This window comes from Urocitellus parryii, chromosome 10 (assembly GCF_045843805.1).
Source record: "Urocitellus parryii isolate mUroPar1 chromosome 10, mUroPar1.hap1, whole genome shotgun sequence".
Taxonomy (NCBI): domain Eukaryota; kingdom Metazoa; phylum Chordata; class Mammalia; order Rodentia; family Sciuridae; genus Urocitellus; species Urocitellus parryii.
Genome location: NC_135540.1, coordinates 23,869,369 through 23,896,678, shown reverse-complemented (window position 1 = coordinate 23,896,678; position 27,310 = coordinate 23,869,369). Strand labels below are relative to the sequence as shown.

At 34.7% G+C, this 27,310-nt stretch overlaps 1 protein-coding gene across 1 annotated transcript in view; it reads left to right on the top strand.

The window, feature by feature from the left end:
- Positions 1 to 8,342: 8,342 nt before the first annotated feature.
- LOC144257129 (IQ domain-containing protein M-like) overlaps positions 8,343 to 27,310 on the top strand; it is a 185,725-nt gene continuing 166,757 nt past the window's right edge. The window contains exons 1-2 of the mRNA XM_077803104.1: positions 8,343 to 8,354; positions 9,063 to 9,121. Coding sequence (XP_077659230.1) covers positions 8,343 to 8,354; positions 9,063 to 9,121 — 71 coding nt within the window. The remainder of the gene's footprint in view (positions 8,355 to 9,062; positions 9,122 to 27,310) is intronic.

Sequence of the window (27,310 nt, the reverse complement as noted above, 5' to 3'; positions counted from 1 at the left end):
ATCAGTATACAATTCCCCATGGAATGAACATAAAATGATCTCTTTTGAACAACTATGCTATAAGCATTCTTCCCCATGTCTCTGTGCAAGAGTTTCTCTAGGGCAAGCATTCCCAACATCAATAGGAACCTGCATCCTGATGCATCAAGCATCCATAATGGACTAATGATAGGCCAGGATACTGACTCCTGCCTTCCTGAGGCCAGGTGGGCAGGGCCTGGGAGGTGGGATCTTAATAAGCATGGCTTGACTAAATAATTGTTTGCCTCTATCAATAAGCAGCTCCACTGTTTCCTCCACCAAGGGCTCTTAACATCCTAACCATGCAGTGGCTGTGTTGGCCAGAGGGCATATGGTAACTTCATCAGTCTATAGCAAGAAGTTTTCCACTCCCAGAAGCAGATTATGGAGTCCCTATTGCTTCATACGCTTGAAAACACTCAATATTGCCAAATTGCCACTTTTGCCAATATGGCAGATATAATATCATATTTGTTGTGATTCTAGTAATACACATTTTGGTAATGACCAGAAATGTTGTGGAGTTTTTCCTGGGTCAACATTATTTCTTTTTGTTGTGCTTTAAAAAAAAAAGTATTTGGGGGCATTTCTTCCATTTTATTTCCTGCTTTGTGTAACTTTCATTTTGTGCTTTTTAATTTTCCCCTTTCTTGCCTTTTGTTTCAAATTGATTGACTTATTTCCCTCTCTTATTCCTACTTCTTATTCTAATTTTTCTTCCTACTAGTTGAGCCATATGTATTCTTTTTACTTTTCATAAGTGCTCAATCTATTGATTTTAATACATACATTTCAGTTAAAGTATTTTTACTTTCTTCCCTTCCCATACAAAAATGGTAGATTGCCTTAATCAGTAGAAGTTGTTTTTTTCTCATTTTTTTAACTTCACAAATTAGAAACAATTATTTTCTTTTTTTTGTGATGCTAAATAGCTTTTTACTTAAAAGACAGTCTTTTGATATCTGTCCATTAACATCCTTCTTGTATATGTGCTATTTACCTAGTTACACAAACATTTCCACTAAGCAAAGATAAAATAGAAAATACATGAAATCTAATTTCAGAGGCTTAGTTAATATGGTTAATTCTTCATTTTGTTTGTTTTTGGACATAACATCAATCCCTATTTTATCTGTACTTTTTTTTTATTGTTGGTCGTTCAAAACATTACGTAGTTCTTAATACATCATATTTCACAATTTGATTCAAGTGGGTTATGAACTCCCAATTATACCCCATATACAGATTGCGGAATCACATCAGTTACCCTTCCATTGATTGACAAATTGCCTTTCTAGTGTCTGATGTATTCTGCTGTCTGTCCTATTCTCTACTATCCCCCCTCCCCTCCCCTCCCCTCCCCTCCCCTTTTCTCTCTCTACCCCTTCTACTGTAAATCATTTCTTCGATTTGTATTATCTTGTCTTACCCCTCCTTTCCTCTTATATGTCCTTATGTATAACCCTGAGGATCGCCTTCCATTTCCATGCGATTTCCCTTCTCACTCCCTTTCCCTCCCACCTCTCATCCCTGTTTAATGTACATCTTCTTCTCAAGCTCTTCGTCCCTACCCTGTCCTTGTTTACTCCCCTTATATCAAAGGGGTCATTTGGTATTTGTTTTTTAAAGATTGACTAGCTTCACTTAGCATAATCTGCTCTAATGCCATCCATTTCCCTCCAAATTCTATGATTTTGTCATTTTTTAATGCAGAGTAATACTCCATTGTGTATAAATGCCACATTTTTTTTATCCATTCATCTATTGAAGGGCATCTAGGCTGATTCCACAATCTTGCTATCGTGAATTGTGCTGCTATGAACATCGATGTAGCAGTGTCCCTGTAGCATGCTCTTATTAGGTCTTTAGGGAATAGACCGAGAAGGGGAATAGCTGGGTCAAATGGTGGTTCCATTCCCAGCTTTCCAAGAAATCTCCATACTGCTTTCCAAATTGGCTGCACCAATTTGCAGTCCCACCAGCAATGAACAAGAGTGCCCTTTTCCCTGCATCCTCTCCAGCACTTATTGTTGTTTGACTTCCTAATGGCTGCCAATCTTACTGGAGTGAGATGGTATCTTAGGGTAGTTTTGATTTGCATTTCTCTGACTGCTAGAGATGGTGAGCATTTTTTCATGTACTTATTGATTGATTGCATGTCCTCCTCTGAGAAGTGTCTGTTCAGGTCCTTGGCCCATTTATTGATTGGGTTATTTGTAATCTTATTGTCTAATTTTTTGAGTTCTTTGTATATTCTGGTTATTAGGGCTCTATCTGAAGTGTGTGGAGTAAAGATTTGTTCCCAGGATGTAGGCTCCCTGTTTATCTCTCTTATTGTTTCTTTTGCTGAGAAAAAACTTTTTAGTTTGAGTAAGTCCCATTTGTTGATTCTATTTGTTAACTCTAGCGCTATGGGTGTCCTATTGAGGAATTTGGGGCCCGATCCCACAGTATGTAGATCATAACCAACTTTTTTTTCTATCAGATGCCGTGTCTCTGATTTAATATCAAGCTCCTTGATCCATTTTGAGTTAACTTTTGTGCATGGCGAGAGATAGGGATTCAGCTTCTTTTTGATGCAAATGGATTTCCAGTTTTCCCAGCACCATTTGTTGAAGATGCTATCCTTCCTCCATTGCATGCTTTTAGCCCCTTTATCAAATATAAGATAGTTGTAGTTTTGTGGATTGGTTACTGTGTCCTCTATTCTGTACCATTGGTCCACCCGCCTGTTTTGGTACCAGTACCATGCTGTTTTTGTAACTATTGCTCTGTAGTATAGTTTGAAGTCTGGAATCGCTATACCGCCTGATTCACACTTCCTTCTTAGCATTGTTTTTGCTATTCTGGGTCTTTTATTATTCCATATGAATTTCATGATTCTTTTATCTATTTCTACAAGAAATGCTGTTGGGATTTTGATTGGCATTGCATTGAACTTATAGAGAACTTTTGGTAATATCGCCATTTTGATGATGTTGGTTCTGCCTATCCATGAGCAGGGTATATTTTTCCATCTTCTAAGGTCTTCTTCTATATCTTTCTTTAGTGTTCTGTAATTTTCATTGTATAAATCTTGAAACAATTATTTTCTTAAATTGCATTGTTCAAGTTTACCAATATCTTCACTATTTTTTATTACATCTCAGACATGTAGGATAATTTTCTTTCTAAATCTGCATCCTCCTGGAAGTACCTTAAGGAAGAATAAGTTGGCGGAAAACTTCAGTTGATTGTCTACTTATTTTTTCTTCTTTTTCCCATACCTTCTTATCATATTGAAGTTATTTTGTTTTCTGGCTGCCATAGCTGCTGAGAAAAAGCAGATATTTATCCAGATAGCCCTCTTTTGTCTGTAGCAATCTAGCTATACTCTGCTTCAAAGGGCTTCTTTTCTCTGTTTTTCTTTTTTTTTTTATATAATAAAGTAAGTGTGCTTCTGTTTTTATTTATTCTGAATGGCTTTTGTTGGGCTACCTAAATGTGAAAATTCTTTGGAATTATTTCAGCAATTCCAAAATAAAAACAGAAACTCGCCTTTCGCTTCAAATGGTGTCTCTCTTCCATTATTTTCTTTTAAAACTCTAATTAAAACTCTTTATAAATTCTAGTTAAAAATATGTGCTTCTTCCAGTTACTTGTGATTGCCCTTTTCCTTTTTACTCGTTCAGATCTGCCATCTTTCTCTCATTGCTTGATCATGAATTTTTCCTCTTTATCTTCTAGATTATTGTCTCTTTGTTATATGTGTCTATTCTTTTCTTTTGCTATTCACTGAGCTTCCAATTTCAATTATTATGGTTTTCATTTTTAGAATGCCTACTCATTTTCCACATATGCTTGGTCAATTCTGATAGTTTCTTGATTCCTTCAGTATATTTCTCTAATCATAGAAATGGAAGCTCATTCTTATATTCTGTTGATAATAATTACAGTGGATGCCATCTTTGAGGTTCTGAATGAATAGTTTGCTTTTTTTCCGATTCCTTGATTTTATGTTTTCTCATACTCCTCTGATTTTTTTTAGCTCATTTTTCTTGGTATTTATTGTGAGAATTTTTTGAAGCCTAGCTTTCAGCTTTCAACTTCATCCTTAAAATGATTGATATTATTTTTTCCAGGTGTTTTAGGGCAGTACTAACTTGAGATTCCCTGTTCTACATTTTAGCCATTTTTGTGGAGGAGGGGGAGGTGATGCATTTAAGGTGAAAATGAATTGAGGCCCCAAATCCATGTAAGTTAAGTCTTGTCATTAGAAATTCCTAGGTAATAATTTCTTGTCTTTTCCACCCAAAGCCAAGGCTATGTAGCATGTGGTGTCACAGCCAAGCTCTGTCACTCTCATGGAAGTTTTTAAATCCTGATTTATGCTTTGAGGTTATTGTCCTCCCAGGTTTTATGAGAGATGTTCTTAGATCTTATACATCATTCACACTAATAAGTAAAGAAAAAAGGATACTTAATGGAATACTATTCATCCATAAAAAAGAATGAAATCCTGTCATTTGTGACAACATGGATAGAACTGGAGATCACCAAGTTAACCAGAATAAAGCTAAGACACATATCATATGATCTCATGCATTTGTAGAATCTAAAAAACAAAATAAAACAAAACAAAAACAAAAAAAATGGATCTTCTAGAAGTAGTAGTATGGGTAGTTGGGGAGAGTAGGGAGGTGGAAGGGATGGGTAGAGGTTGATCAGCAGGAAACAAGTCATAATTAGAGGTTCTGGTGAGTTATTGCATAGTTGGGTGAGTATAGATAAAGATGATATACTGTATATTTCAAAAAGTTAGAATGTTTTCAACATAAAGAAATGATAAATGTTTGAGGGGATTGACATGTTTGCGTTGATTTGAACATAGTATATTACATAGTGTATACATATATTGAATATCACATGGTACCCCATAAATATGTGATTTTTATTTTTATGCATCAGTAAAAAAAATCTTAATATAAATTTTAAAAATTTAAAAAGAGATTAAAAACAAAACAAAAAACCCAGATTCTAGGCCTTCAGGAATTGTCATATAATCCCCAAGGCAAAGAAAGGCTCCAGAACTCATGAAAACAGTAAATTCAGCATTTGATTATTTGGGGATACAATGGAATTCTGTTACTTTCCAATCAGCTCGACCACACATTAAAAAGATCTTTTATTTTGATTTTTTTTTTTAGAATTTATTTTTGTATTGTGCTATGATTTGTTGGTATATCCTGGAAGCAGCTATCTCCTTATTCTTCATAAATCCTAAGTCCTTCATAGGGTTCTTCTGTTGGGATCAGTTTTCCTCCATCCTCTGTTCAGCCTTTGTATTGCCTATGCTTAAAAACCTAGTTTTGATTTTTCCTGGAGTTTAAAGACATGAAAAACTGATGTTTTGCTGAGTCATCGTCTGCTGTCTCCCTTAGTCTGAAGGGCCATGACTGTTACAGAATGACCAACGTTAGCTTTGGACACCTTCTTCTCCGTGAACACATGCAAGGAAACATCATGCTTGAGACCACTTCCAAAGTGGGGGCTGGTTTGACTCTGTGAGCAGATTTGGGGGAATATATGTTTTTCCCATGACTATCACAACTTCCTAGGGTTGCTTATATGGTTTTAAAACCCTTCTGTGGTTTATGTGCATTTTTGGACACTCAGATTCAAGAATGCAAAGAGATTGACTTGTGAAAAATCCCAGAAAGATGTGTTTGATGCCTTCTGTTTCTCCATGTGTACAAATGATTGACATTTTTTTTTCTGTTTATGCCATTTTCCACACTAGAAGCAGTAGTGGTAAAAAGAATGCAGCTCACTGCTGTTTCGTAGAAGGTGCTAGTGACATGACTGACTTCCACAGGCAAACAGGAGCTTTAATAGTCCAGCCTGGCAGAAAAAATCTTTTCAGTTTATTTCACGTTTTAATGTATAATTTTAATTTTATATGTATGTGCTAGTCATTATTTTCTTTTCACAGTTACCTGGTTTTACAGAAACCTTTCATTTTACCTTGAACCATATATTTATGTAGGCTTCTGGTATGGTCACAAGACAGTATAAAAATATGAAAATTCCTTGCTACTTAGAAAATGCCCCTGGCCACATTTGGGGGTAAAAGTGTTGAGGAATAGTATGCCAATTATAGATTACCTTTTTATAACACACATACTCCAAAATTTCACACTTGTAATCAAATAAAAATACTTCTCGCATCAATATGCAGGATGGAAGACTACAGATCTATGGTTAATCAGTACAAGGATTTAATTATTAAGACTAAGAGGGAATTGTCACAAAGTTAAAAAAAAAATCTAGGTAAGATTTTGAAACAGGATGGGAATTGATGGATTAGACAGCTGTTTTTCTAAAAAAGAAGCCTGAGGTGTAGTGATATTGTATGAATTGTCAGAAGTAAGTTTGTTACCGGTTAATTCTGGGATTTGGGGAAATATGTGGGAGAAAGAGTCTGAAAACTGATTCGGGTGAAATCCATTCAGGTTGTTAAAAGTTTTGAAAATGTTGCCAGGAGAGTATTATTAATGACTTATATCTGCAGCCAAGTGTTCAGGATACATCTGAGATGAATTGCCCTGGAGAGAATAGGAACTTGAAGAGAAGTCACAAGCAGGTATGAGAGAGGAGAGAAAGATTTTAAGAGAGAATGGAGTTGAAATATCAAGGTGGAATGGACTTGAGACTTGGATCTACAAGGCTAAGACTGACCCCTTAAAACAAAAACTGAAATTGACTTTTCAAAACAGAGACCAAAACCAAACGATCAACAAACAACAGCTTCTAGTTATGTTAAGTAGGAAGAAATATGCAGAGGTGGAGAATGTGAAAGAATGACATCATCAAAGAAAATGGAAGACATCAAAAAGAACATCTTAAGGAAATCCTCCACAATGTTTGTCAGACTGTTTTACTAACAGCCTTCACATTTGACACTCTTCATTATGGAGAACTTGCTAATTTAGTTAGTTTGGCCAAGAAGGAAGTTGTTGGGAAAAAAAAGAAAACAAAGATGAGAACTATAAATAGAAGTATCACATAAGGACAATGTTCCCCAAGCCAAATACATGACTTTATGTGAAAGTATGGAATATAAATGTTAAAAATTAATTTCTGTAAGTCCTTATTATTTTTGTGGTCATAAAATATGCCATGGCACATCTTGAAGGGCAATAGTTAAAAAAAGTTCCTGTATCATGCTTTATTATCACCTGTGTGTTGCTCATAAATTTTAAGAAGTTCAGTACTATTCTTGAGGGTGATTGTTCTCTTCGAAAAAGAATATATGATCATATGATCAGGGAATTCTAAATGTAACAAGTATTGAGATAATGCAAACCAATTTCAAGTTTCCTGTGTTCTAACATAACTGTGGGAGAAAGTTTAATCTTTGCTCTAAAGAAATTAATGTCACGAAAGGAAGTTAACATATACAATTAACATGGGGTCTGAGAGATCACTATAAGACAGAATGAAGCTTAGCTCTATGAGATATTTATGATTTTAAAAAATATTTTTTAAAAAATAATCAGTGTTAATACTGAATATTTTGTAGTATAAACACAACTTTTTTCACATTCCATCTTTACACTGACCTTTTTATTTTCTAGGAATTTATAAAAGGAATGCTTTTAGCTTTAGTCAAATATACATTTGAAACTTATAGTGCAGAACTAAAATAAGCATTGTCCTTGTGATATTGTGTGCATGCCATATTATCAAAAACCAAGAAACTTTCTGTCACTGATTTCTTATAGAGTTTGAGGGAGATAACTCAGCAACAACCTCAACCCCTTTTTTGCTGATTAATCAAGATTACTTTAAATTTTTCTTCCCTATTTTTTCAAGTTACTGCATGTAAAATAATTATAATGGATCATTATAAAGTAGATATACAATCCATTAATGACTTTATGTATCAATGTTACTTTTGGATTCTACCAAATGCCCAGAGAGAGAATGGCTTACTTATTCTGAGGTCTGAATTGTCTTCCTGAATTGTTCCTTTTATCATTGATAAGTATTGAACAATTATGTAAGAAAAATCCATATTGAACATTGTTGTGTAATTGTGATTGATGCTATTGAAGTTAGTACGTGGTACCAGTCTTTTAAATGATATATGAAAAAAAAAATTCACTAAAATAAGGTGGCTTTTCTTACTGACATTGTGAATGCTAGAATACTGTTTTTTTTTTTTTCCTCATTACTTTATATATTAGTCTTTCAGTGCTGTCTTAACCAAATACCACAGGGTCAGTGGCTTAACCAACAGAAATTAATTTTCTTACAATTCTGGAGTCTGGAGGTCCAAGATGGAGGTGCCAGTAGGGTTGGTTTCTTGAGGCCTATCTCTCTCTATATAGCTTGGAGATGGTGACCCTTTTTGTGTGTCTTTGCATGACTTTATCTGTGGTGTCTCTTCCTCTTATAAGGACATTAAACTTACTGGATTAGGGCCCCACACTTTTGACCTCATTAAGTTTACTGTGTTAAAGGACTTTTCTACAAATAATGGCACATTGAGGGAATTAAGGCTTTGATACATGGATTTGGGGTGAAGGTGGTTCCATCTATAACAGTTTGGTAGCTAGGAATTTGAGAACCAAATCTGTCTGACACATAAAGTAATATCAGAAAATATTTGTCATTACTTTTCTACCTATATTTCCCTTATACCTGATTTTTTTTAGTTTCCCTTTTCATAGATACTGTATTTTTTTGTAAACTGTTGTCTTTTTTTTTTTAAGACAGAGGACAAATAAGTAAATAAATAAATTATCATCTGTAATAGATTTTAAGATATTTGCTTACTGAAACAATTAGTAGGAATTGTATTTCTGGGTGCCAGAGATGCTGGGGGAACATTTAGCAATCATACTCCTCTTGGCATACTTACAAATTTATGTTTTGGTTTATTTTATAATAGAGTATTTCTCCCTTTTGTAATATAATAGAACTTCAGTGGAATTAAAATTTTACAGGCAGTGAAGTAGTTTTTCTTCTTATATCCACTTTTCTTTCTCTTATTCTAGAAAACTTCTGTGAAAAAAGAGCAAAAACCTATCATTCCGGGACCAAAGCCAGGACCCAGGTAAATCTTTTATACGACAGCAAAAAAAGCATAAGTGAAGGTGCTTATTTCTAGCATTGTCAATGTACTTTAGTGTTTGGGTTTGAAGAGGTTTAGGTGGTTAAGAGCCCAAGTTCTGATAGATGTTTTTCATTTTTGCCATTTTATTCAACTTAAGTAAAGAGAATAATACTTTTCTCCCAAGTATTTTGGTAATCAGGCAGGGGACCCAGCCTGATGGTATCTGGGTTGATGCAATGTGAATATTATTGCCCATGTTTAATCTGATTTTTGTTTATTAGAAGTTATATGCCTTAGTTCATTATTAGAAGTTATTTGCCATCTTTCAGTGATTCTTCTAGGGTATTCTTAGGTTGTTTGTACTTTATATACCAAATTTATTGATAAATTTGTGTAAATCTACTGATTTTAGATTGGAGGGTGAGATGGAAAGAAGGGATTAAGAGAAGTTAATAGTGATGGATATTTCTCAAAAGGACAGGTTTCACACTTGTGTTTTTTTATTCACTGGGAATATATTTATTTATTACTTGATTATAAGTTGGAAAATGTAAGGCATACTTGAAAGCATTTGGGAATGGCGACATATAGATGCTGGAGAAAAGTTGTTTGATTCTTGAAAGAAAGGATGTACAATGGATGAGATGTATAAAGTGGGTAGATATTAAGCAGAATCCCTCAGCATTATTGGTATGAAGTATCAGAAAACTGAATTTGGGATTTCCAAAATGATTGAAAATTGGTTAGGGAATCTCACAAAGGAGAAAGCCACAGAGGGAGGGGACTTGCATATAAACTCTTCTCAAATTCTTGGCTGGCTCCTGACCTGTGCATGCAAAAGAGGCTGTTAAAAAAAAAATCCAGCCTAAAGCTGCAACTTATATAGTTTTCAATTGGTTCAGTTGGTCACATCAAAAGAAAAAGGTATCCTGAATGTTTGAATTATCAGTCTAGGACTTTAATGTAGCTTTTCTTTTATTCATTTATATTTATTAATTTATTGATTGATTAATAAGATGGGATCTTGCTGAATAAGATGGGAATTGCCCAAACTGGCTTTGAACTGACAGTGCTCCTGCTTTAGCCTCCTGAACAGCTGGAATTATAGGCATGTGCCATTGTTCCTGGCTTAGAAGCTTCTTTAAATGTTTAAGAATTTAAGAAGATATTCATGGCAACAGGAAAGCTCTAGTGCAGAAACAGAAGCTATTAATAAAAGAATCAAATGAAAAGTCTATGTATAGAAAACTTGTACAAACAGTTAATTTGACCTAATTGACATTTATAGAAACTATATCCAACAACTGTGGAATATACATGTTTTTCAAGGGCATGTGTAACATGAGTTACAAAGAACAGAAAGCCATGAAATAGAAAATGGAGAAACAATAAAGCAATTAATAAAATAAAAATAGTTTTTTGTAAAAATAATAAACTTTGTAAACTCATAGCACAACTGACTTTAAAAAAAGAGTGAAAATGTGATTACCAATTTTCGCATGAAAGAGAAATCGTCACTGTGTATCTATAGATAGCAGAAGGAAAATATCACAGTATGTGAAAATTTTCTTGCCAATTACATTCAACTAAGAGGTGATTTTTTAAAAAAGATAAAATAGCAAAGCTGACATAAGAAGAAGTAGAGAATCTAAATAACCCATTTTGGGGACATTGGATGTTATCAAGAACCTTTTCACAAATAGACGTGGTTTAAAGAAAACAACTTTTAAGTGTCACATGTAAATTATTTCTAAAATATTGAATGGTGTTAAAAGCAACTTAGCCACTTCTTTAAGTCTTTTGCCTACAAATATTCTTTTGGTTAGTTTGATTGGGGCAGTTTTTTTTTTTCCTTATTGGTGTTACTAACTTAAAATTAGTACATTTATCAAGAGCTCTGCAATATTTGGAACAATCAATAATAAAATAAAATAAAATAAAATAAAAAAAATTAGTACAGCCCTATCAATGTTACATAATTGTGCAGCCTCAAAGATGAGAATTTATTGTACTGTCGTTATTTGCCTAAACTCAGTCAGCTAATCTGAATTGTTAACATTTTTCCATATAGTCTACCATCTGTCATTGCAGGCATAGAGAGCTGTGGCCAAGTTTTGCAGGGATCTCTAGCTGCTTTTTCTTGGGATATCTAAAATATTTTAAAGGATGAGGATTGAAGGGAATTTTAGAGATAACTTGATCCCATTGGTCTATTTCCTTATTGAGAACAGTAAGATTCAAAAAGGTAAAATGACTTCTTCAAGATCCAAAGTAAAAGAACAGAATTGTGGCTTGAATTCAACCCTCCACTCATAGTATAGTGGAATTCTTAGTTGTACAATTTTTATACCACTTGTATCTTAAATTTCAACGAACTTTCTGATGATTACTTGCAAGATGTAAACTGAAACTTAGAATAGAATCATGGAAAAAAGAGAGAAAGAATGAAACCAAATGTGAAAATAAAGCAGAGTAGTGAACAAAATAGAATTGTGTGTGTTTGGAGATACACACACATACACACACACACATCAGTAAAAGACACAAGCATATATTTAATATATACACATACACATGGGCATACTTTGTTGAAAATATTTAAGTGAATCATTATTATGATTCTCTTCTTTATTTGAAGTACTGTACCATTTCTTTCCTAAAAATTCCATGAAACCTTAGAATCCACATCTTGGGACCCTCTGTAACTTGGCCTGGAGGATTTTTCTTGTTGGAGAGGAATTTTCCATGTATTTTCGGCTAGAGGTCTCCTTAGAGCCTGTGTGAGGCAGAGTATATTATAACCTTCCATCAGTCATCCGTCAACTTCAATAAAGTGTTGGGCAGTTTCTAAAGTACTTTTTGCATTTCACGGGTAAAAATATGTCACACATACATTACCATTGCTGGGTTACAGTAAATACCAGAGAGTCTGTTTTCCCCCTTTCTTCTCAGTTATAGAAATAAAAAGATGATGGAATTAATTTACACATACCCACCAGCTTTGCGGGAACCCTCAACGGTTGGCAAATAGGACTGGTTGATTCATCCACTCAGCAGTGTTTTTTTAAGGAGGCAGTCACTTGACTGTTAAAAGGTGAGAGTGGGAAATTAGGCAGACTTCAAGTGCGGCTGCTGCAAGAGTTTCGAATTTCTGCAACTGTGAGCACCCGCTCCTATTCACAGTAGGGAATGGAATCTTGCCTTGTATGGTGATGAGTCAAAGTCCTGATTATTTCTGTCCTCATCTTCAGTCATCTCAAACCTGAAAGGAAAATGTTCACATTTATTTTGCTGTTCATCTTCCTGCTTCTTCAATGAAAATATTCATTTTAGTATTCAGAAAGGGAAGAAAAGAAAGTGCTGTACTGCCTACGTACATTTGTTGATATACAAGACTTTTCATTAACAGCATTATTAAACAAAGAGCTATAATGCTAGAATCCCACATGTTGGAGATTAATGAGCCAGGTTGTAAAACCCACACAATGTATATTTGATTTTGTTCTGAAATATATACTTGTGTATTTTTATGAGAGAAAGATGATCATTTTGCCTTGAGTTTATGATTCTGCTATATAAATATGTATTATGTACACAAACATGCACAACATTTATAGAAAATAATTTTCATAGATGAGCATTTATAAAATGAAATTGTTTAGTATCTGAGTGAAAGCCTTCATGTCCTTAATATTTCAATGTGAATGATGAATTTTGAAATCCTTTGAACTCCATAAGATTGTTGGAACTCAGAAGATTGTTGGAAATCCATAAGATTAAAATATGATTGAGAAAGCCCTCAACTACTTTTAAGGAAAAGGAAGTTTATGTGAAACTTATCAAAGAAGGCCAGTCAATCTCAGTTCAACCAGAATTGCCAAAGGAACATTTTTCTAACTTTTATTTTTGTAGTAAAATACTCAAAGCAAAATATCTGAAAGAATTAGAGTCAAATGATGCCATTCTTCCATTTTAGTTTTTTTAAGATTATAGTATAAATCTTGATTTATAGATTATGGTATACACCTTAATTTAGGTAAAGATTCCTCTGATTTCTTCCTTTCCTCTTTAATCTCTTTATTCACTTTTTTATATGTATTCCACATTTTCTTATTTTCATATGATATCTTTAGTGTAAAGCAGCAAAAGAAGTCTATATGATTACATAAGGAGAACTAGAGTTCATTGTCAATATTTAAGCAAAAACTGAATCAAGAGCTACATGGATTATGATTTAGTTAACTATTGAAATGATATTCATCTTTTATGTTGTATGAGATTTACTTTATATATAAACAATCTTCCATTTTGATTTGTTGAGAACCTCTAACTGTATTACAAAAGTCTTCATTTCTCTTCAGGTAAACTATTGCATTTCATGAATATAATACTATTTATTTTGACATTCTTTTGCAATGAGCTGTTAATCCTTTGCAGATCAGTGTTATCAGTGATAATTTTTCCTTTTGTTCAACTTCCAAACCATTTTTAAAATGCCTGATTTTCAAGTATAGAATAGATCAATTGATGCACCTTTAAGTCATAGAAAAAAAAACTTACTATGTTGATTTGTAGTATTGAATCTGTAGTTTTTCTAAGATCTGAGGCTGGTCATCAGCTTTTCATCTTTTTAGTATTTGCTTCAATTCTAGATTTTAAAAAAGTGTCAGCATTTAAATAGATCCTCTCTGAAGTAATGTGCACTATTTTGATATTCTTAAGTTCATACTTTTTAAAAATTTATAATTCCAAAAAATCATATAATTCATGTAAATATGTAGATGAGGAATAGTAATATATTTCCTCCCTTATATATGCTCATTACACTTTTGCTTATTTTCATGGTATTTTTAATGTAAAGTATCAAAAGAAGTCTATATGATTAGGTAATAGAAATCATAGTTTAGACACTCATACATATGTACGCATACTATTTGTAGGACCCCAGAAGTGAGGCTATTACATTTTGATTTAGCTACTTGTCACATTTTCCTCTGATAATTAACACAGTATCTTTTCAAGAACCCCTTCCCCCAACCATTGCAAACTATTTAAAATAGCATATTCTACCCCGCCTTAACTAACTCCCATACCCTGCTTTATTCTTTTTTTACCATCCTGCCTTCTCCGCAACCTCTACAATTCTCTTGTTTACTGTGATTACTGTTTACCTGTTTCACTAGAATACAAGCTCAATGAGGGCAGGAAAGTTTTCTGTTTTATTCACCAGTGTGCCCTCAATACTAGAACAGCATCTTATACATTATACTCTAAATAAATAAATACATAAACAAACAAACAAACAAATAAATAAATATTTGTTTTATTCATGGGTCGAATTTTTAGATAACTTCCCTGCTTTTGAAATGAGTTTTCTTTCCCTTCTAGACATGCATAGTTCTTATCTTAAGCTATAAAGAAGGCATCTTTGTTGGGGTATCCTATAACTACCTCTGAAAAGTGAAATAACTATGTACCCCCCTTTCCCAGCCTTCTCTCCTATATTCCTTATGTCAGTAATTATACTATACCTCTAATCACCCAAGAACCCAAATCAGTCTGTATATTTCCCAACTGTCTTTACAAAGATCATATGAGAATGTTGAAAACTGTCTTTCCTGAAATCAGACATATAAAAAAATCATTTCCTATTCTAGCAGTAGTCAAAGCAGAACCAAATTATAATTAAATTAAATTACAGGAAATGAACTTACAATAGTATGACTTATTCTTTTTGTGCTCATTTTCTAGCACCACCGCTTTATTCTGTCAGTCCTCACTCACTGTCCAGCTGACAGCTAATAAATTCTGACATTAAACTCGCTGGACCGTACTTAGAAAATTTTATGTTTTTCCATTTTTGAAAGTGAGGACATTTGCCATTCTTCGGAATTCTCACATCATATTCATTCTCTGGTTTTTCAAAGGCAGCAGATCAACAGATGAATATGGAAAATTTTTTTGCCTGAGCCCAGAAAATTTAACTAATTAAGAGAAGCTTCCGATTTATTTATGAGCTCCTTCCTTGGCTTGAGCTTCAGTTCTCCACTATCAGTATTCATTCTGTCCTTCTGAGTCTGATAGTCATTCTTTGGTGCAGTCGAATCAATACATCCTAAAATATTGCATTCCCAATAAACTCCCAGGTGATGCTGATCTGCTGGTTCTCAGACCACACTCTGAGGAGCAAATGTGAGGATTTATTTGACAGGGTCCAGTATCAACCCTCCACTCCTGCTGTCAATTCCTAGTGCAACTTGGATGCTTTCTGCTAGTTTGTAGAGACCTATTGTCAATCACCTTGATGACACCCCAGCTCCCCGATCTCGAGCTAGGAACGAGGCTTGGAAGATAGCTACCAGAGAACTGCATCTCCACACAGTGCTACCATCTCCAAACTCCCATGCTGACCTCCAAGTCAAGTGCTGCCATATAGCTACATCTTCCATCTCCTGGGCCTGCCTTTTTCAGGATTGTCTTTCAGTGAATAAGACATAAGTTTAAAGCAAATAATTACCTCATCCATCAATTTCTTTTCCCTGAGATCATTTCCTGGTGTTTAGTGTGACTTCTGTCCTTGTCTTCCATTTTCTCAGTTTTCCTGACTTATTTCTGTTGCTGGCCTTCAGATGGCCTTCTTTCTCCTGCCTCTTCAGAAATTACTGCTCCTTACTTATGACTATGGCCAAGCATTTTCAGCTTTGCCAATTGTGGAGTTTGCTGTCTTCCTTCTTCTAATCATCTTCTAATGAAGAGCTACATACCTAAACAGTAGCCCGTAGCTCTGAATGTGGCCACAGACTGACTTTGGTGAGAGTCAGCACCATTTGCTTTTCTAGTCTAGCCCAATGAGCTGGGAAAAAAAGCATTGGACTAGCAGGTGGGACAGAGGACACCTCACAAACAGGTTATAATAGCTGATCTCTCATTTAAAATTGACTTATAGCTTATTGGCTTTGGCTATCGGCTGAATTAAGGTTTTCTGCTTTCTCTCTTAGTGAGGAGATGTCCTGGATCCTAAAGGATTCTTGAGTCTCCTTTCTCACTCTTATGCATGGGAAAGTCATAATTCTACTAGGGTCTGCTGAAGGATGTAGCAATATTATGGTTTGGATGTGAGGTGTCCCCCAAAAGCTCATGTGTGAGACAATGCAAGAAAGTTTGGAAGAGAAATGACTGGGTTAGAGCCTTACCATATATCAGTGAATTAATCCTTGATGGGAATAACTGAGTAGTAACTGGAGGCAGGTGGGGTGTGGCTAGAGGAAGTAGTTAATTGGGGACGTGGCTATGGGGTATATATTTTGTATCTGGTGAATGGAATCTTTCTCTCTCTCTGCTGCCTGATCATCAGGTGAGCTGCTTCCCTTTGCCATACTCTTCTGTCATGATGTCCTGCCTCACCTTGGTCCCTGAGGAATAGAGCCAGTCATTTATGGACTGAGACCTCTGAAACTGTGAGCCCCTAAAAAAACCTTTTCTCCTCTACAGTGGTTCTGGTCAGGTCTTTCAGTTGCAGTGGTGAAAAGCTGACTAAAACAAGCAGAAAGTAAGGAAAACAGCTGACCACATGAAATGAAAAACTGGTAGAGAGGATGACTAGGCCTAGTACAAGGAGAGAGCCTTGTGGGTGTGACTCTTATATGAAATCAGATATAAATGTCCGAGGAGTTGCAAGGTGAATAGTGAGATGAGGAACAGAAGTTCTTGTGGCTCAGCACAGTAAAACTGTCCCGTAGTACATGGAGGCTGAATGGAGTCTCAATCAGGGAAAGTCTGATTTGCAACTACTTTTTCTTGTAGGAACTCTCAAAGAAGGTTGGTAGGGAGACCTAACCCTCCCTACTAAGGTGACAGAAACTTGGGGTTGGGGAGCAAAAATTCCCATCTCTCTCTACTCAAGGTGCTCTAAGATCTCTCCTCATTTCCTGCTTTGCTAATAGTGTTTGGCTGACTATCTTGTGATTTTTACTCTGTGCTCCAGCTTGATTATCTGTGATCCACTGGAAATGACAGTTCCTAAAACATAAAGATGGCTTGAAATAAAATATCATATATAATATCAGAATTTGTTTTTAGGGGTTGGGGTAGTGGCTCAGTGGTGGAGCGCTTGCCTAGCACATGTGAGGTGCTGGGCTAGATCCTTAGCATCACATAAAAATAAATAAATAAAATAAAGATATTGTGTCCATCTATAACCAAGAACATTTTTAAAAAGGAAACTGTTTTTAGATTCAACTTAGGGGAATTTTTTTTCCCATTATCTGAAGTCCTGTAATCTGATGTCCCTATTCTAAGGACAAGGAATCTGAACAGGCACAAAATCTTCATTAATTCCACCCTTGAGCAAAGATGAGAGAGATGGATGGGAGTTGGTAGATAGAGCGAGCTCTGGGCCATGACTGACTAAAGTTTGGGTTGGAAGCAGAGGGCTACCCCAAATGAAATAAATGACTGTACCCGGAGGAAGAGCAGACTAATTCATTATGTTCCCTATTCCATAGATAAGCTGATGAAAAATTGACAGCCTGGTCACTGTGCCACTGAAAATTCAGCTCCCATTACACGTTGGGCATGAACACTCCAGTCATTTCAGTTGTCTTAAGGATAATTTTTTGAGTGCCCTACCAGTAAAACATCAGATAAAATAAAAAGGAGCTTCATGTTTGGGTTAAAGAGGATTCCCTGAAAGTTCATCCTAGATTACCTGGATTACAAAGTCAGAATCAATTCAAGTTAGAACCAAAACAGTATTTCCTTTCGGGTCTTGCCTTTGTATTATGTGAAATGATCATTTCATTTTAATTCATAATAAACAATGCTCCTTCAGCATGTTTATCTATTCTAAGAGGAAATAAATAATTGTGTTTTCTCACTGAATTTGGAATTTAAAATTTCTATTGTGTCTTGAAGAAAATCTGTTGGAAAGCTGAAACCCAGCAGCAGCAATAACAATAACCTTTGTCTTTCCTTAAATATGACATAATGGGGTGGGAGAACTCTTTCTGCCTCTTTCCACATACCTTTTTTTCTTCTCTTATACTGATAGCCTTAAACATATTTCTGCAATGTAAATTCTAAGTCAGGATCTGTATAAGTAAAAAGCACCCTATTCATAATTCAAGTACTCATGGAGACTTTAAATGGAATATCGACCTCCATCCTTTAATATGATCTAGTTAAACAGATTGCTGAGGACCTAAAGACAGACAAAAATAGGATGGCGCTTGGTTTGGGAGGTTGAGGCAGGGAGGCCTTGTGAGGAACGATAGGGGTACAAATATAGAGTGGAAAGTACCAAAGGAAACACATCTCATTCAGATATTTAAGCTATTTAAAAAATTTGCCTAAATTAAAGCAAATTATCTTCCACTCCAGGAGGATTGCATCTTATTTTAGAAAGTCTCAGGAACCCTGCTCTGATTTTTCAAAATGAACAGGTTTTCCTAACATGAAATACTGAACCCTTGGGAAGATTTGGAAATGAATGATGAAGTAATATGGAGCCAACCGTTGAACTTTGTGAAAACATATCATCTCTTTTCTTAAAAATTTGTATCACTGTGTACAATGAATCATAATGCATTCTGCTGTTATATATAATTAAAATAAATAAATAAATGTTAAAAAATCTGTACCACTATGCTGAATTGAATGCATTGTTTTCAAACTAAATAGACCTCATTTAGGGGATTAAAGTAGGCCACAAATCCCGTTTCCCTCATTACCCAAGCTGCTTTCAAATCCCACATTCAAAGCACGAGGGCATCACGTGTTTCTACTTGAAGGCTGCGTGTACAGGAAACGAAAGCCCTCGACACAGCTTGGTAGCAGAAGATCCAAATCAGAGTAAATTGTGTAAATTATAACTAAATTGCAAAGCATTTGGACAAAGCATGCATAGTAGTCTAATCAGGAAAGCGGTGATATTTACTTTTCGATAATGCAGGTTGGAAGAGGAATTGGGGGAGGGAAGCATCACAGATCTCTTTTAATATATTTCTGAACTTGGCAGCCTGAACTGGTTTTGTCACATATTTGCAGCTTAAAAAGTATTTGGCTTTTACAACAGCCATAATAAGTATCCTTTAATCACTTTCAACCTATGAACAGATGGGCAAACAGTGCTTTTATAAATGGAGCATACAAAATACTTCAATATCAGCCAAAACTAATTAGTACCAATATCTGAACCAAACTCTAAAACTGATTTAATGTTTAATATATATTATTGTATAAGCATTAGCAGTTGAAAGGAAATTCCCTGTTCAAATGTTTGCCAAGCTCGGGGTCTAATGTTCAGACATGATTAACTTACTAATTAACTTATTTTATCTTTTCTCACATGTAATTTTCCTAAATGATTTCTTCTCTCTCTGAAAATCATTTGATTTGATGCCTTGACCATCATATATTTGTCAAACTTCCAGTGAAAAAGTCAAATGCATGCATTCAACATTGGTCCTTCACCTTTTCAAAGTGACCTTAGAAGGAAGTGGCATCAGCACAAACAGGGTAGCCCTTCTGTGGTAGAAACTGGTTTTATTTCCAGTCTCTGATGACTCACAGTTTTATCTTTATAAAAGATTTTCTGACTTTTATGGAGACTCTTTAATGGCTAAGAATCTTTGTAAAAATGGCAATTCTCTCCATTTCAGAATTCTGTTAAGAATTGTATTAATGAAGATTAGTTTAAAAATCATCTTTGGGGGGTAGCCAAGGTCCCTTGGCCTCTCTATGTCTGACATCTCATATTTCTTACATCTCATTTACTACTCATCCTTGGACCCTGCATAAGTCAAACACTTTTGTGACCATCTATATATATCATATGGCATATATATATATATATATATATATATATATATATATATATATATAAAACATTTTATATATAATATTATATATAACACTTTATATATAATATTTTAATGTAATATTTTATATAATATAATCTTTTAATTACTTTTGAAAAGAAATGAACAAGAACCTAAAGCCAGTCACCTAAGGCAACCTGACCTTTGAGCCCTGGGCATTATCAGTAGCAGCCTTCTGTCTGTCATGACATCATTTCATTCTCTGATGTTGTCACAAACAAGATCAACAGGGCTTCATAGCCCTTCTGACTTCATGATCTTAGTAGGTCATCTGATTTCTCCCAGTGTCAATTTCCTCATTTATAAAATCAGAATAGTAACATTTATAGAAAAAAATTGTTTTTGAGAATTAAAGGTGAAATTCTAAAGTAAATGTTTAATAAAATGTTACTACTATTGCTACTACTGTTATCATGGAACTAATTATTATGTTTTTACCTTATACAATGCATGCTGGCCTCATTCAGAAAATATGAACAAAATTAGAAAATGAGAAACAATAATTTTTCTTATGTTCTCTTTATAGTCTGATATTTAATTAGAAGTTTGCATCAGTTTTAGTGGAGGAGTGAATGGTTCAGAAGCTATGGAAGCAGGACCTGAATAGGAATTTCTTGAAAATAATCATCAGATGATTGTGGCCCACTCTGGTTTACAAACACTGTGCTAATATAACCACACTAACATTTTGTCATGTTTCTTTCTACTCTTGCTTATATACTTTTTAAAAAGTTATGGTCATGTAATACATATATTTTAATATCTCTGTACTATTATAAATGAAATCATAAGCATTTTCTCAAGTTATTACATTGTATAGTGTTTGTCAGTTTTATGACCCTGTAATAATTTATTGATTGGATTTAACACAATGCACATAGATATTTGTTTCTGAATTTCACCATCATAAATGAAAGTAGGATGTCTATCTTCACACATAGGACTTTTTTCCTAATTCTCAGAAAGAAAATTACTAGGGAATATGCTTTTGCTTTGTGTTGCCAAGTCACTTTTCAAATTGATTATCCAGTCAAAAATAATGTTGGAAGTGCATCTCTAACAAAACTTTTTCTGAAATTAGATAACTTTGTAGAATTTTTTTCTTAATTTTGCAAATGAAAAATGGAGACTTATTATTTATATTTTAACTTAACATTATTATTGGAACATTTTCCTGTATATATGTTTCTAATTCATTTTTGGGGGGCCAGGTTGTATTTTAATTAATCACAATAAGATTTTTGAAAATACAATGAAAGCTTCAAGGCACCTTATTCCAAAATCAGGAAATATAATGAGAACAAAATATGGGATGTTAATTTTTATGAGGATATAGTGTCAGTGATAGAGAATTCTAAAGGAGACTTATATGAAGACAGATTTGGGAGCTAGAATTAAAAAGAAATCAGCAATACCTGTAACAATGAAATGAGTATAAATCTGAATATGAAGGGATCTAATCTCCTAATCTTGTCTGAATACTATTCTTGGATTGTGTTAGGTGAGCATCAACTAAATGACTAAAATTTGCATTTCCATCCAGAATCACAATAAATCAGGATCGACTTAAACATAATTGTTGTGTTATGGGTTCAGTAATAATTTTTGGAAAAGAGACTGAGGCTCCAGTAATTTTGTAGATAGATTTGCCTGTTTGTTTATTAAGAGGTGACAGATGCCTTACCCTCACCCCACTGGACTATGAGAGAGGATTTGTATGCCTACATATGGTGAAGATGTGGAGGGAGAAGTCAGTGTGCTCTCTCAGTCCCACCTTGTGATTGAGGTACACTTGTAAGGTGTGGTTATGACTGCATACCTATGTTCAGTAACTTTTGATTTAATAATATTTGGGGGACCAATTTCATTAACGTATGGAATAAGGTACAAATTAAAACATAGATATCCATATTGTATGATTAGCAAAACTAGCATCATATGGTATAAAGGCATCAATAACTTCTGTCTAGAAGATTGACAAATTTCATCATGTCATATTCTTTTAAAATGATTTTATGTGGCAGAGATTTTTAATTGCCCTTGTCAGTTCTTCTGCTGATGTTAGGAATTAGTAATCGTCCAGTTTTCCTACCTCAGGTTTTACCTACATTATATACAGTAGTAAACGTATCCCCTTTCTCTTTTTAATATTCACTAATTTCCTAATATGCCTTATTTGTCAGGAAGTAACATTCTTTTAGGTGTAGAATTCTATAGAAATGTAGGAGATAGACTGGTTTTCTAGTAGAACTTTGTGAGCATCATTTTACATAAAAGAATCTATATCATTAACGGGGCCATCACACTGAGTTTAATGACTTGCAGTTAACTATACTACCTTAAGCATGGGAAATGGATACTAATTAGAGTTTTCAATTATCTCATGGTAGAAAAAATATTATTATTAAAACTTTATAAATAAATATATGTATGTAATGAACTTGGTAAAGGCATTTATATATTTATTATTTTATGAATAAAATAAGTGAGCATGAATTAATTCCTGTTGACATTATTTCTGGTGATTTATTAACTTATAATCCAGTTAAAAGTTTACTCACAGAATTATTTTTTCCCTCAGTACTGACAGGTAGTTGGAACCATTTTTATGCCATTTAAAAGATATTTCATTCAGGCTTGAACAAATAAAGGCACAAACGGTAGTGTATAAATAGATTTGAAGCAAGGGTATTATATTTTTATAAGAAATTGAACATTAGTCACAAATTAATTATTCAGCCCTAGATAATTATTCTTATTCTGCATTATTGGATTTAGCAGACTAAACATGATACTGTTTCTGGATGAAAGAAGTTGTGAGATCCTGTTTCAGTTCTTTTGCTTGTCTAGCAGGTTTGCAGTTATGATATGAGTTTAAACTGAGAAGGCTCTTTCTCTAAGTTTTTTCTTTCTACAATAAATTATTAAGACAATGCATTTTCCCCTAAGGCTATACTCTTTTGATGTTTCTTTCAGAAAATAAAATTTATGACCTGTAACATATTGCAGGGTCTTTAGGCAAGTGAGGGAGAGGCAGAAACCACCTGCTGGTGAGATGACTGAACCACATAAAAATATTTAGGATGACTTAGTGTAATAACCAGCCATCTCAGAGTGGAGAGGAATGCAGTCCTCTTTTGAGAATGTGAATATTCATTCCATAAGGATTTAGCCATTGACCACTTTGAAATAAAAACATATTATGGACCCTGAGGGCATTGACAAAACTCAAGGTCTTAAAATTTTATCCTTTGGAAGATGTTCATCTTGAGTGTTACTACTTGACAGTGATAATTTGCCTCTAAAGTAAAATCTTTAAAAAATCAATTTGACAACTATTGCCATAATAACATCACAAAACCTGGTTACTTATAACAACTATTGTATCTTGTGAGGCTTTCGCCCAGACCCAGCTGACGTCATCTGGGTTTATTTGGGTGGCTGCAACTTATCGTTTCTTCATGTAGCTTCCTCTAAAGGCCAGATTGGTTCTCACGGAGATGTCAGGTTCTAAAAATGGATCTATGTGGGCTGGGGCTCTAGCTCAGTGGTAGAGTGCTTGCCTAGCACATGTAAGGTCCTGGGTTTGATCCTCAGCATCACATAAAAATAAATAAATGGAATAAAGGTATTGTGAGAATAAAATTCTTTTAAAAAATGGAACCAGGGCACTTGAGACACATACTCAGAACTGGCACACTGTTGTTTCCATTGGATTTTATTGGCCAAGACAATTCACAGATCAGCACAGATTCATAGGGTGGGTATTATGGTTTGGATCTTAAATGTCTTCTCCAAAGGCTCATATGCTTTAGGCTTGGTCACCAGTGGAACTGTTAGGAGGTGGGAACTAATGGAGGAAGTTAGGTCTTTGTGGGGCATGCTCTTAAGGAACCCTGGCTCCTTCCTCTCTCTTTCTCTTTGCTTCCCTTCTGCCATGAGAATAATTGCTTTCCTCCACCATGGTGTACTGCATTAGCACAGGCCCCAAAGCAATTGAGGCCTAGTGCTCAGGGACTGAAACCTCTGAAACCATAAGCCAAAATAAACCTTCTTCCTTTCAAGTTGTTTATCTTAGGTGTTTTGTCACAACAAGCGGAAGCTAACACAGTGGGTAAATAAACCTCATCTCTTGATGGGAAGACCTGCAAGGTCACATTGGAGGTATTAATTTGCCATCAGTACCATCAATTACAATAGCCTATTTCTAATGTCCTTATATTAATAATGTGTTAATTGTTATGTATTTAACATAGGGGGCAGACATTTTCTTTGATTAGTCAATTCTTTTCATGTTTTGGATTTTGATAAATAAGACATCAACAGTATAGTGTTAATTTAGATTAAAATATGGACCACTGGAGTAAGTTCAAGGATCTTGGAGCTGATCAAAGAAAAGACATGACCACAAAGTAGCGGTAGCACACAACACAAGCTTTATTTGGGCAACACGTGGGCTGGTTTGCATGAGAGAAGTCTCTAATAGCAGAGGCCTTCCAGAAACAGTGATGTGGAGCCACTACCCAGAATGGGAAAGGTTGGGGAACTCCATAGGAGAGGGGAACCAGAGAGGGGTCCTAGGAGCATAGCTGATATCACTCAGCAACAGGTTGGGTGTGGAGGTCTCTGGGTCAGAGAGCTCTGTAGGACTGTGGTGGATTGAGGTCTTTTATAGCCCCTAGGGTTGTCTCATTGATGGCTAATATATGTTGTCTGATTGATGGCTAATATATGTTAGGTAAAGTGGAAGGCTCAAAATATATGTTAGGTAAAGTGGAAGGCTCAAAACTATATGCTTATTTGGACCATGTTTTGAAAAACTGGATGTCTGAGAATTTTAAGTTAAAAGCTAGCAGGTTTTGGAACTCCTGGTTAGGACCAAATATGAAGAAGTAAGCAATATAGATGTCAATATACGGGATTTACCTTTGGCTTCCTATGAAATCATGCACATAATATTTGTATAACAAGCATTTAAAACGCACCTCGCTATTTCTAACATCTCTCCTTTTATATAACAAAGAAGATAATCTTAGGTATGTTCCTGGAACCAGCTGGGACACCCGAAAGAAAGGTTAAAAAAATATTGTAGCAGTTTTATTTTCAATTTGGGACTTGATTTGGTGGAAAATATGTTGGAAAGAACTGTCAGAGGGAACCAAATATGAGTGGAGTCGTAGGTACCTTCAGGGTAAAACAAAGTCACAGAGGTGCAAGTAACATTAAATATGAAAACACCACGTTTTGTGAGAAATCAATCACAAAAATGGAGAAGAAAAACTTCACAAGCACTGATAAAAGGAATATTTTTATTACTATAAGGAGCTTTTTGTTATCTAGTCAAAATATGTTGAAAACACAGAATAACTTTTCCTTTGTCCAATTAAGAGCAGACTATGTCTTAAAAAATCAGTTTGTCTATAGTCACATATATTTAAGAAGAAAGATATTTAAAAAATCACTTTGTCAGTATAATAGTAAGGATTTAAAATTCTAATTTTGCTTTTTTTTCTTGGTATCCTACCTATATCATATAATTAAGTATTTGCAATCGTTTCTCTATTTTATGCTTAAGTTAGTAAAATTCACATTTGTCAACATTTAATATATTTCACAGCTTCTTTTCCGACCCATTATTTGTAAATACAACTCACTTTTTCAGCAAGCCTTCTCTAAGTTCTATACAGCCTCAAACTTGTCTTTTGTTTAACATCTAGAGATGTGCTATTGATCAAAGTCTGTATGTTTAGGGCCTAAGATAAAAATTCTTTCAAGTGTTAAAAAGTAGACAAGACACATCTATGATTTTGTAAACATATTTGCATTTCTTCATAATTCTTTTGCATAACAGAGTTCCAATCACTCATATCAACTACGATTTTAACCAAAATGACTAATTTCATTCTCTGTATCCCCTTTTGTTTTTCTCATAAACACACACACTCCTGAGCAGATGATTGAGAACTTGGTGCCAACTGTGGCAGCTCAGGAGACCAGCAGAGCCCAAGTATCCTGGAGCTGATGCTTCAGCGTTATACATTATGTCCCACCCCAGCATCACACCAAGCTTTTCAAGAGTTATTGACATCTATTTGTGAGAACATGAAACTTCCCCTCATTTTTTTCCTGTCCTGATTCATTTTAATATTTCCAAAAAAACCCTAATTTCTTCTGAGAGAAAGAAGAAAAATTGTCAACTCAGACTCTCTTAGATTTCATAGTTAGGTCTTCCAGTATTGGAGAAGCCAGAAGCAATCATTTCCATTATATGTGCATTCCTACTTTACCTCACACATTGAGCCCTATTTAGAAAAACTATTATATTAACCAACCAAAGCTCTCCTTAGTCCAACCAGAGAAATGAAAAGTTGTGCTCTATTTGTGAAAAGTAATTGCCATCATGTATAACTAATTAGAAAAAATATAAAAATCAGTCTTAAATAGACATCAAACTTTGCTTCCTTTTGGTCTTAGTCCTGTTGTTTAAAAAAGAAGAAAAAAAAAACAGATAAAACACATCCATCACTTTTTGTCACTTTCTATTGTGATACTCAAATACCACACATGGGACCTATGTCTTTGTAAATAAAATACATTTATTTCATACAGTTCTGGGTGCTGGGAAGTCTATCGTGTGGTGCTATCATCTGGTAGGGGCCTATTAATTGCATCAAAATATGGCAGAGGACATTATATGGCAAGACAGAGCAAGCATGAGGTATTGCATTTCTCTTTCTGTTATTATAAAGCTACTCATGCTATAGAGGGTGTGGGGATAGGGATTCCACACTCATGCCTTTACCTAATCCTAACCACTTCCCATAGATCTCACCTGCAAATACCATCAACATATTATCTCAGGATTAAATTTTTAGCACACAAAATTTCTGGAGGACATACTCAAACTGTAGCATTTTTCTTCACTTATTCTGGTAGCCTTCTTTCTATTTTATTGAGGCAGCTGTCCTTCCTTCCAATGTACGAGATGATATATTTTTGATTTATGCATCTCCAAAAGTTTTCTCAAGACAGCGTGAGGCAAAGAACCAACCATGGAGACAAAAGAACTACAAATACGAAAACACTTTCACAGGGCTAACTTCCTTTTGCAAGAAGGGGAAAGACCTAATTTCATTTACACACAGAGACACAACTAGCAGCCTCACTTCTACTTCTTTACTGAACATGATTTGTGTCAGCAAATCTCACTGGTTGGCTGTGGCTGCTTAGGATAAGGAAGGTCAGGAAATCAAAAAGAATCTCCAGTGAATACTGCTTTTGAACATTTATTGATCTGGAGATTATTTACATT